Below are 12,479 nucleotides of genomic sequence, written 5' to 3'. Positions count from 1 at the left end.
ATTACCATCTTTTACGAAAAAAAATCAGCTAGCTTTGACATCACCATCTGCAACCATCCTCAGATCATACCAGCCATGTGATTTAAACACCCCATATCTTTTACAGTAGAAATACATTTATTTATAAAACCTTGTTACGATAATATATCATAATTGTTAAAAAAATCCATGCTTCAAACAAATTAATTTACAAATATTTCATTAAATATGAGGTTTACAAACGATAACATAAACCATAGAGACTGCTTACATATAACCAACTAGGTTGATTTTTTTCAACGTTTTTATTTCTTCGATCTATACTAGTAGTCTTTGTTGCTACAATCCACCTGGATATATGTCATTTTGTTTAAAATTGTCACTTTGGTCCAAAAAAGTTGGACTATATAAAGGCCAAAACTTTTCATTTTGTTGTTTGTTTGGTCCAATCTATTCTGATTTTTTTTTCAAAATGACGGATTTGCTTATGTTAATATGATTTTCTCTTTTTCGTTGTTTGTTTTTCTGATTTTTAGATTTAAAAAATAATAATATATAAATAATATATATATATATATATATATATATATATATATATATATATATATATATATATATATATATATATATATATATATATCCCTACTATTTCTCCTTCATTCTTCATTTGTTCTTTATGTCATTTTTTGGGATTTTTTAAAATATTTTTTTTCACTTGTCATTTTCTTGTGTTTTTTTTCTTAAATTTAAAATCCACATTTTAGTGAGTGCCTATTAAATTTCATAATATGTTTATTTCTTTTTTTTTTTCAAATCTTTTAGAATTAAATCTTAAATCACTATATCACACATCATTTTTTTTAAAATATCAATATTTTTTATTAATATATATTAAATTAGTCATTTTATTTAGTATATATTCTTTGTATTTACATAAAAGTATTACTTTAAAATATAGTTAATATTTACAATTTTATATTAAACTTTTATTTTAATAAATACATATATTACACAAGAGGTCACAACAAGCCACATAACAAAACTTCAAAATTAAAATTAAATGGTATACTATAAATTCTGTATAATCCGTTCAAAAATATCCCACGTACCAATTGCTATCCGTCACGGCCACCGCAAGTCCGCAACCGCAACCTCCACCAACACCTCCGATCACCGGCAGACTAATTTACAAGTATGCTTCAACAGAACACTATCAAATTAACAAAAGAATATATTACAAGGAAGATAGATGTGACTTTAGTTCATAGGTGTTTGTTGAACTGCTTTCTTCCATATCTTATTGGGCCAAAACCTAACAAACCAGACTCCGGTGAGCTCGTCGACATTCTCATTATCCTCCAACGACCTCTCCATTGTTTCCCTAGTAAAGAAATAAGTAACAAAAAACCCTAAAACACAAACCACACCCATCGCTGTTAAAGCTTTCGACACATCAACCCCATGTCGTGGATCACGAGAAGCCCATAAGAACCCGATCGTTCCAATTATCGCCCCCACTTTTCCAACCGCACCGGAAATCCCATGACAAGTTGCACGAAACCTCGCCGGAAAAAGCTCCGCCGGGACTATGAATGTGGTGGTGTTCGGCCCAAAGTTGGAAAAAAAGAACGTAAATCCGTAAAGTATCATGAACCCGAAATTCGCATTCGATCCCCAATTGCCCCTGTTGATTTTCGCTGTTGTAAACAAGCTTACAGCCATGAAAAAGAACCCGGTCGCCTGAATCTTGACTCTTCCGACGCGATCAATCAGGTAAACTGTCACGAAATAACCAGGGATCGTTGCAGAGGCTGCAATGATTGCTTGGAATTTTGCAACCTGCAATGCATCTTCGTATAGATTCATGTGGATCTTTGGAGTCATGTGATGTTTAAATGCGTGATATTGGAATAGATTGAGACTGTAGAAGACGATGTCGAGGAGAAACCAGTTTGTGGATGCTGCCATGAGATCACGGCCATGTCGCCGGAGAAATTCTTTTGAAAAGAAGCCATACGTGTTTGAGGAAGATACACGGTTGATTGGGGTGCTGATCATCTCGACATCTTCTTGGATTTGACTCAGTGATACTTTTAACACTTTCTCCATATCTTTCGCTGCTTGCAATGTGTTTTTCTCGACCAAAGCTGTAAATCTGAGAAAATAGGTGAGTTATTCGTCACTAAAGAAAATAAATTCGTCACTATTTCCTAATTACTGCGACGAATATATTAATAGGGACACTAAATGTATTTAAGAATATTGATGTTAATATTGCATTTGTGAGTTAGAAATATAAAGGAAAGTTGATAGTCTTTCATGTTAGAATGTTAGAATGTCACGCATTTACTTTCTTACAAAATCGAAAAACAAAACAAGGAAATCTTTGTATCCCATATTTTTCGACTTAACAAGTGGAGAATACAATCATAGTATATTTTTTTTCTTTCCTTTTCTGTCTAAAATAAAATCTCAAGAACAGAATAAGTACCGAGCGGTTTCCGGCATCTTCATTCGCCAATAATAAGTCATCAACGCTGGAATTCCACCAACCATGAGAATTAGCCGCCATGCCAAGTCCGATTCCGGCGGTACCGGGGCATTCTTTTCGGATTCCGGGAGTTCAAATGGAGCTATCAATTTATCGGCCGAAACTCTAAAAATGGAGCAAACCATCATGGTAACAAGCGAACTAAACAGTATCCCGAACCCTTGCATAGAAAAAACTCCGGCAATAAACGCCCCACGAGTCCTCCGGTTAGCAAACTCTGACATAATTGTAGCAGATAACGGGTAATCCCCTCCAATCCCAACACCAAGCAGAAACCGAAAGAATCCAAGACTGACAAACACCAATGGAGTCAATGTCGAGAGTGAAAACCCACATCCGATGGACCCCACAACCATCAATATGAGTGCAACACCGTACACTTGGCGCCGCCCGACACAGTCACCGAGCCGCCCGAAAATGAGCTGCCCGATCACCGCCCCCATTAAAGCTACACCGAACATGGTTGATGCGATGATTCCAGGGACTTCGAACAAGTGCTTCTCTTCCAGTTTTTCATTGAATTTAGGGTAATATATCCTTCCAATCAGTCTCATGATCGGAGGGATACAAAACAAGTCGTAACTATCGGTAAAAAGACCCATTCCGGCGATTATGATCGCTTTAAAATGGTAATATTGTGTTTTTGCACTATCGAGTGCGGATAAAACTTTCAAAGCCATTGTGGGATTGAATTTTTTTGATTTGAACACTAGACTTTATAAGAACATAAGTTATTACGTAATAAAATTGACATCAATAGTAAAATATCGCGATGGAAAATGCTAAGGAGTTTCGTGGACATGGAAATTCTTAGCATATTCTAGTAACATTTTCGAAGAAGTTATTTATTTGTTGTCATATAATAAATAGATAGATGGCTACATCTTATGAATTGACTCTCCTGACCAAATCTTCAACGTCGTTTGCTAAACTGATCGAAGACTAATTAAAGGAGCATTGAACATATATATGTATGGTCTTATGTAATTATTTATTATCTTTAATTTTTTCAATATAATAGAGAACATTTGATATGTTGGTTAAAATAAACAATTAAGATCATCGTATTTTTTATTTTAGTGCAGATAGACGCTTAATATTATATTAATTAATTCTAATAGAGAACATTTTGTTGCATGCAAGACCGACAATCCTTATTTATAAAAGTATAACATTGTAGTTTAGTATATAACGATGTCTTCGTGAAACTAAGATTGTTCAAATGATGTATGCACTTTGATTGTCGAAGAGAAGCCAATTAAGTAGATGACAACGTGACTATGTGAGTGAAAGGCAAACCAATGAATCAAGAAACGTTTTATATATCATAAAATATTTATTTAAAAGTGTGTATATGTAATATTTATTTGAAAATGTATGTGTAATATTTTTACAGAGTATAATATTTATTTAAAAGTCTATATGTGTAATATTTATATAAATACATGTATAATATTTATTTATAAATATGTTATAAATATCATTTTATTTATTTAGTATTATTCTAATAAAAAAAATAGATTATATATATATATATATATATATATATATATATATATATATATATATATATATATATATATATATATATATATATATATATATATATATATATTGTAACGACCCGTGTCCGGTATGGTAATCCCTTGGTATTTATTTTTGTAGTTTTGCAAGAGGGACTCGGCGAGTTCATAGCCTGACTCGCCGAGTAGGGTCGCGACTTCGAGCACATGTGAGCCGGGGACTCGGCGAGTCCATATCCCTGACTCGGCGAGTCCATCCGACTGGGTGAAACCCTAAATCCCCGGGTTGCCCACTATTTAAGTCACCTTATAGCTCCATTCTCGCCTCCCTCACCCTGAGAAATCTGTGAGAAAGAACCCTAATCCTCCCTTGTGTGAGCTAAGTGTTTTGTGCCATTTTGTGAAGGTTTGAAGAAGGAGAAGAAGCAACGAACAAGGAGAAGAGGTGTAGTGCAAAGATTCAAGGGCAAATCTGAGTTATTTGAGGTATTTTCGGATTTCCCCTCTTGTTATATGCTTTAAACCTCCATTAGAGCCCTCCTAGGATCTAGTTGATGCTTGTTCCAAGCCTTATGTGTGCATGGATGCTTTAATAAGTCGAGATATCTATAGATCTGAATGATTGGGTGTTGTAGTGCCCAGATCTACTGCCTTTTTTGGAGTTACTTTGCATATTAACCATAGATCTACCCATTTTGTGCATCTTTTAGCCTTATTTCCCTTATTCATGAGGTTGTACACGTAAAGTTGGAAACTTTACGTGGTAAATCAGCTTATTGGACTCAGATCTATCAATTGTATGTGTTGGATTCAAACAAAATCGAGTAAAAATCAGTTGCATGGCGGCAACTCGGCGAGTCGGGAAGAACGACTCGGCGAGTCGAGTCGCGAGTCCCCGATTCCTTCATTTTTATCAGTGTCGAGTGGATCCAGTGAGTTAGAGAGTGGACTCAGCGAGTTGAGAGTAGACTCAGTGATGGAGGGACTCGACGAGTTGTTCATACAACTCGGCGAGTCCAAGGCAATCTTCTTAAGCTCAAGAACAACTCGTCGAGTTGTTCATAGGACTCGGCGAGTCGGATGAAGATTGTCTGAGTTCTTGGATCGGGAGAGTACTCGTCGAGTCGATGCCATACTCGACGAGTAGCAGTGAGTTCAGTCGAGGAGTGAGAATAGGGACTCGGCGAGTTGGCGGCCCAACTCGGCGAGTCAGGTCAACTATGGGTTGACTTTGACCGAGAGTTGACTTTGTCTGAGAGTTGACTTTGACCTGGGGTAAAAGAGTCATTTTACCCAGTGCTGTGTTTAGTATTTGATTGAGAATGTTTATGGTCTTGTAGCCGGGGAGATACCGGAGCAGCAGCAGTTAGCCCTCAGAGCTATTCACTCAGCAGCCAGTTCACGAGGTGAGTCTCCCTTCAGTAGGATCGGGTCTACGGCCACAATGTCGGCCCGTGTAATTATCAGTAGTCCGGTCTTTAGTTTGATGTAGTAGCTAGCTGGCTTGACGTCTTTGTGATTCAAGCATATCCGTGTTATGTGTTCCGGACTTCGGTCCGATGCAGTCAGTTCCGGACTTCGGTCCGATGCAGTCAGTTCCGGGTCCGATGCAGTCAGTTCCGAACTCCGGTCCGATGCAGTCAGTTTCGGACTCCGGTCCGATGCAGGGGACAAGGTCCCGGTCAGTTCCGGACTTCGGTCCGATGCAGCCAGTTCCAGACCTCGGTCTGATGCAGTGGGCAAGGCCCAGTATGTGATTTATATGTATTGTATGGTATGTGGTAGTTTGGGGGAGCTCACTAAGCTTCGTGCTTACAGTTTCAGTTTTGTTTCAGGTACTTCCTCTTGTAGAGAGAGGAGCTCGGGATGATGGCATCGCACACACCACAGCTTCAGCTTTTATCCTGGGAGTTGATTGGTTCTTGATTTTTATATAACATGGATATGATACAGTTTTTCCGCATAGTGTTTTTATTATGATTTTGAGACACATCATGTATGGTTTATGATATGACACTCAGATTATGGTTTTTGGTTATGTTGAAAAACGAAATTTTTGGGTCGTATTTTTGGGTCGTTTCAAGTTGGTATCAGAGCCCTGGTTTGAGGGATTCGGATACACTTCCGGGTGTATCTGAACTCAAACTAAGGGGAAATAAAAAGATTTTTTTTAAAAAGGAAAATGTTTTCTAAAAGAATTTTGAAAGCACTTAGAAGGAAAGAAATTTTTAAACAAGATAAGGGTGTGGTGCATGCGATCAGCCGAGCTCAAGTAAGTACTCCCAAATTACCCATACAAGTTATTTGTTCAGTTTCAGTTTCAGTAGAACAGCATGCTAGTATAAGACTAAGGATCTAGGAGAATGTCTTATGTGCCTGCTTTATGTGTTACATCTTTATGAGTATTGCATGCTAGTATTGAGTAGACAGCAGTAGGATAGCCTGTTTAGGTTATGCCTGATAGTATGAGCTTAGCACTGTATGCTAGATCAGTTTCTCGTTTTGAGAATAGTTTTGTCTGAGTATGTTTCCTTATTCCGAATGCTGCTTGCTTCGTGCTTTGTGGGATTTCTGAGTGATGGAAGTTAGCCATTAGGTGAACACGTTACACCACATGTGATCAGGGTTGAATAATCCCAAAGTGCTGGAACTGGCCCTATTGCGCAGCTCTTGTTTGAGTCCAACCGTGATAGGGACGAGTCTTTTACTTGAAGGATTATCTGATCTTCGTCACATGTGATGGTGTTCAGGTGATGGTTAATTAGCATTATAAGGAGACCTGCAGCAGCTGAGGACTAGTGGAGTTGAGTCTGAGGTTTCCCTGGGGCAAGCCTAGGATGAGAGTAGCAGAGATCAGTAGTAGTAGAAGTGACTTGGTGGAGTCAGGGCAGTTCTTGAAGAAAGTACGGATAGATGTGGAAGGTAGTATGGGCCCGTACTACTGGAAGCAGAGGATTCGTACTCGAATCAAGAAAGGCTGAGACAAGACCAGGAAGCTAGTTGTAGTATCAATGATCCCTCAAGATATTCCTGTTTTCTAATGTAGTTGTGATGTGTTTCAGAATGGTGGTTCTGCGTTCGAGACCAGCAGCCGGCAGCGGAGGTGCCGGGGAGGGATCAGGTTCAGGTTCGGGGGATGAGCGCATGGATGAGCAGACCCGAGAGTTTCTTTCTTCGGAGATTACGCGCATCATTATAGAGCAGACTCCTGTGATCTTCGGTTCGATCAAGGAGGGGATTCTAGAGCTGATGGATGAGAGATTGGGCACCTTCCGTGCCGAGGTGGCGGCCATGATGGGGTCGCGCACCCTTACTTTCAGGGAGTTCAGGGCATGTGGAGCTCCGGACTATCATGGGGCGCGAGACCCCATAGCGAGCAGCAGATGGTTGGCGGATGTGGCCAACGCCTTCCGCACTAGCAGATGTCCCGAGGGGGACAAGGTCAGATTGGCGTCCTGTCTTCTGAAGGACAGGGCACGAGATTGGTGGGAGGAGGTCGGGCATGCCATTGGGGATGATGCAGCATTGGACGCCATGACCTGGGCTGATTTCTCTACCAGGTTCAGGGCGGAGTTTGCACCGGTCATTGAGGTGCAACAGCTAGCTAGGGAGTTTCAGGACCTCACCCAGACTACAGAGACAGTGGCGGAGATCACCGCCAAGTTCAGGGAGAGGGCTCTTCTCGTTCCTCAGTATGTAGCTGATGAGGAAATGAAGAAGGCCCGTTATCACGAGATGTTGCGGAGCGATATCCGCCAGTTTGTGAGCCGGTCCAGCTGTAAAACGCTGGAAGATATGATTGCTAGAGCTCGGGAGAGGGATATTGATCTTGAGATGGAGAAGAAGAGGAAACCGGAGGCGGTTTCGGGTTCAGGCGGTTCGGGCAAAAAGCCCAAGGTTTCGGATCACAGATCTAGGAGTCAGCAGAGCCACGGTCGATGTGGCAAGTGTGGGAGATTGCACGAGGGAGCGTGCAAGGCAGGGAGTTCCGGCTGCTACAAGTGCGGTCGGATTGGGCATTTGAGTAGGGATTGTACGGCCCCTGCTACTGCCGTCGCAGCATCAGATCTGATTTGCTTTCAGTGCAATCAGATGGGACATAAAAAGTCCCAGTGTCCGAGTTTAGCTTCAGCGGGGAAGGTGGCTGCACCTGCCCCTGCTACCTTGAGGATTACAGATGGCCGACAGGGCCGAGCTGATGCGCCAGTGGCGAAGAGTAGGGCGTTTCAGATGACAGCAGAGGAGGCGCGAGCGACTCCTGATGTGGTGATGGGTATGTATCTTCCCTTTTATCTCTTTATTATTATTGATTAAATGTTGCTTATGATTGTATGTTTTATTCAGGGTCGTTCTCTGTGAACGGCATTTCTGCTTTGGTATTATTCGATTCGGGGGCTACCCGATCATTCGTATCTCTTGCGCTTAGCAAGAGGTTCAGTAGAGCTCCAGGGGAGCTGGATTGTCCATTAGAGGTTGAGATAGCGGATGATAGGACCGTGAGGGTCGGCAGAGTGCACAGAGGGTGTTCTCTTCAGTTATTTGATGAGCAGTTTTCAGTGGACCTGGTACCTATTCCCCTGCGAGGGAATAAGGTTATTGTGGGTATGGATTGGCTAAGCCCCAATGGGGCGGTGATTGATTGTGAGCTTCAGCTAGTGAGGGTTCGCACTCCCAGTGGGGGAGAGTTGGTGATTCAGGGTGAGAGGCCACAGCGAGGACCGACCTTTTGTTCTGCCGCAAGGGCGAGGCGCTATGTTCAGCAGGGTTGCGCCGGTTTTGTAGCTTACGTTTTGGATGCCCGGGAGAAGGGCAAGTCGACAGTTGATGATGTTCCTATTGTTCGAGACTACCCGGACGTGTTTCCTGAGGATTTGCCGGGGATACCTCCTGAGAGACAGGTCGAGTTCAGGATCGACCTCGTCCCTGGTGCGGCTCCGATAGCCAAGGCACCGTATCGGCTAGCTCCCCCTGAGATGCAGGAGTTGTCTACGCAGCTGCAGGAGCTGTTAGACAAGGGTTTCATTCGGCCGAGCAGTTCGCCTTGGGGAGCGCCGATCCTGTTTGTGAGAAAGAAGGATGGGTCGCATCGTATGTGTATTGATTATCGGGAGTTGAATAAGGTAACGGTGAAGAACCGTTACCCACTCCCGAGGATAGATGATTTGTTTGATCAGCTTCAGGGAGCGTCTTGGTTCTCCAAGATTGATCTACGCTCCGGATATCATCAGATGCGGGTTAGAGATGAGGATGTACAGAAGACTGCTTTTAGGACCAGGTATGGTCATTACGAGTTTGTGGTGATGCCATTTGGGCTCACCAATGCTCCAGCCGCGTTCATGGATCTCATGAACCGCGTGTGTAGGCCGATGCTGGATCGGTCAGTGATAGTGTTCATAGATGACATCTTGGTATATTCCAAGACGCAGGAGCAGCACGAGGAGCACCTGCGGGAGGTGCTGGAGGTTTTGAGGAGGGAGAGACTTTTCGCAAAGTTCTCCAAATGTGAGTTCTGGTTGCGCGAGGTGCAGTTCCTTGGTCACCTCGTCAACCAGAAGGGTATTCTGGTAGATCCGGCCAAGATAGGGGCCGTGATGCAGTGGGAGGTCCCGAAGTCTCCATCTGAGATTCGGAGCTTCCTAGGGTTGGCAGGGTATTATCGGAGATTTATTCAGGATTTCTCCAAGATAGCAGTGCCGCTCACCCGACTGACCAAGAAGTCAGTGGTATTTCGTTGGGGTCCGGAGCAGCAGACAGCATTCGAGACCCTCAGGCAGAGATTGTGCGAGGCTCCGATCCTTACCTTGCCAGAGGGAATAGAGGACTTTGTAGTCTATTGTGATGCCTCGATCACAGGTTTGGGAGCAGTTCTGATGCAGCGAGGCCATGTGATAGCTTATGCCTCGAGACAGTTGAAGCCTCACGAGGCTAATTATCCTACCCATGATTTGGAGTTGGGGGCAGTTGTGTTTGCCCTCAAGATTTGGAGGCATTACCTTTATGGGGTCCGTTGTACTATTTACACGGATCACAAGAGTTTGAGGTATCTTATGGATCAGCCGAGTCTGAATATGAGGCAGAGGAGGTGGTTGGATGTGCTAAAGGATTACGACTGTGAGATCCTATACCATCCAGGGAAGGCCAATGTGGTGGCCGATGCCCTGAGCCGCAAGGTGTCGGCGGCCCCTATCAGGGATCTATGTTTGAGGATGACCGTGATCACTCCGTTGTTGGAGCGGATCAAGGAGGCTCAGGTAGAGGGTCTCAAGGAGGAGAGACAGAAGTGTGAGAGGATCATGGGCCGAGTAGCTTCATTTGATTACGACAGTCGGGGTTTGTTGACGCTTCATGGTAGAGTATGGGTACCGTACTGGGGTGGGGTACGGCAGGTATTGATGGACGAGGCTCATAAGTCTCGATTTTCTATCCACCCAGGAGCGACGAAGATGTATCGAGATCTTCGACCTGATTATTGGTGGCCCTGCATGAAGCGGGACGTCGCCTGGTACGTCGAGAGATGCCTGACCTGCCGGAAGGTCAAGGCGGAGCACCAGAGGCCCCACGGCAGGATGCAGCCGTTAGACATTCCTGTGTGGAAATGGGAGGACATTACCATGGATTTTGTCACCAAGCTTCCCCGGACCGCACGTGGAGTGGATTCGATATGGGTAGTAGTGGATCGGTTGACGAAAAGTGCCCATTTTATCCCGATCCAGGAGAGTATATCGGCGGAGAAGTTAGCCGATATCTATGTGCGTGAGATTGTGGCACGTCATGGAGTGCCGGTATCGGTGGTGTCAGACCGAGATGTCCGTTTCACATCCAGATTTTGGAAGCGGTTCCACGACGAGATGGGTACTCGTCTCCATTTCAGCACCGCTTTCCACCCTCAGACAGACGGGCAGAGCGAGAGGACGATTCAAACTCTCGAGGATATGCTTAGGGCATGTGTCTTGGATTTCGGTGGCAGTTGGGATACGTACCTTCCGTTAGCGGAATTCTCGTATAACAACAGTTATCATGCGAGCATTGACCGACCTCCCTTTGAGATGCTGTATGGGAGGAAGTGTAGGACCCCGATTTGTTGGGGCGAGGTCGGTCAGCGGGTCATCGGGAGCACGGAGGTGGTGCTCAAGACGACTGAGTTGATCCAGCAGGTCCGTAGTAGACTGCAGACTGCTCAGAGTCGGCAGAAGAGCTACGCCGATAGGAGGCGTTCGTACTTGGAGTTCCAGGTGGGGGATATGGTCCTTCTGAAAGTCTCACCTTGGAAGGGTGTCATCAGGTTCCGGAAGAGGGGCAAGCTGGGCCCCAGATTTATTGGTCCTTTCAGGGTTTTGGCTCGAGTGGGTCGGGTTGCTTATCGGCTAGATCTTCCTGAGGAGCTTAGTCAGATCCACAACACTTTCCATGTGTCTCAGTTGAGAAAGTGTCTGGTGGATGAGTCAGCAGTCGTTCCCCTTGAGGATATTCAGGTTGATAGCAGCCTGAATTATATTGAGAGACCGGTCGCAATTCTGGACCGGAAGACCAAGACCTTGAGGAACAAGGAAATTCAGTTGGTAAAGGTGCAGTGGCAGCACCGGAAGGGGTCTGAGTGGACGTGGGAGGCTGAGGAGGAGATGAGGGAGCACTACCCAGAGTTATTTGCAGATTCAGCCGTAGCAGACTCCGAGGACGAAGTCTGAGATAAGTGGGGGAGAATTGTAACGACCCGTGTCCGGTATGGTAATCCCTTGGTATTTATTTTTGTAGTTTTGCAAGAGGGACTCGGCGAGTTCATAGCCTGACTCGCCGAGTAGGGTCGCGACTTCGAGCACGTGTGAGCCGGGGACTCGGTGAGTCCATATCCCTGACTCGGCGAGTCCATCCGACTGGGTGAAACCCTAAATCCCCGGGTTGCCCACTATTTAAGTCACCTTATAGCCCCATTCTCGCCTCCCTCACCCTGAGAAATCTGTGAGAAAGAACCCTAATCCTCCCTTGTGTGAGCTAAGTGTTTTGTGCCATTTTGTGAAGGTTTGAAGAAGGAGAAGAAGCAAGGAACAAGGAGAAGAGGTGTAGTGCAAAGATTCAAGGGCAAATCTGAGTTATTTGAGGTATTTTCGGATTTCCCCTCTTGTTATATGCTTTAAACCTCCATTAGAGCCCTCCTAGGATCTAGTTGATGCTTGTTCCAAGCCTTATGTGTGCATGGATGCTTTAATAAGTCGAGATATCTATAGATCTGAATGATTGGGTGTTGTAGTGCCCAGATCTACTGCCTTTTTTGGAGTTACTTTGCATATTAACCATAGATCTACCCATTTTGTGCATCTTTTAGCCTTATTTCCCTTATTCATGAGGTTGTACACGTAAAGTTGGAAACTTTACGTGGTAAATCAGCTTATTGGACTCAGATCTATCAATTGTATGTGTTGGATTCAAAC

The 12,479-nt window shown here is 44.0% G+C and overlaps 1 protein-coding gene across 1 annotated transcript; it reads right to left on the bottom strand.

Annotated features, from left to right (window-relative positions):
- Window positions 1–966: 966 nt before the first annotated feature.
- LOC145070586 (putative inorganic phosphate transporter 1-9) lies at window positions 967–3,271 on the bottom strand. The gene is made up of 2 exons (XM_079017527.1): window positions 2,471–3,271; window positions 967–2,134 (listed from the first exon to the last, which is right to left on the bottom strand). The coding sequence occupies exons 1-2, from the start codon at window positions 3,208–3,210 to the stop codon at window positions 1,237–1,239; spliced, it is 1,638 nt and encodes a 545-aa protein (XP_078873653.1). The 5' UTR covers window positions 3,211–3,271; the 3' UTR covers window positions 967–1,236.
- Between the last annotated feature and the right edge of the window lie 9,208 nt (window positions 3,272–12,479).

This window comes from Lactuca serriola, chromosome 8, assembly GCF_051521515.1.
Source record: "Lactuca serriola cultivar US96UC23 chromosome 8, Lser_US96UC23_V15, whole genome shotgun sequence".
Taxonomy (NCBI): Eukaryota; Viridiplantae; Streptophyta; class Magnoliopsida; order Asterales; family Asteraceae; genus Lactuca; species Lactuca serriola.
This window is presented reverse-complemented; position numbering and strand designations above follow the sequence as displayed.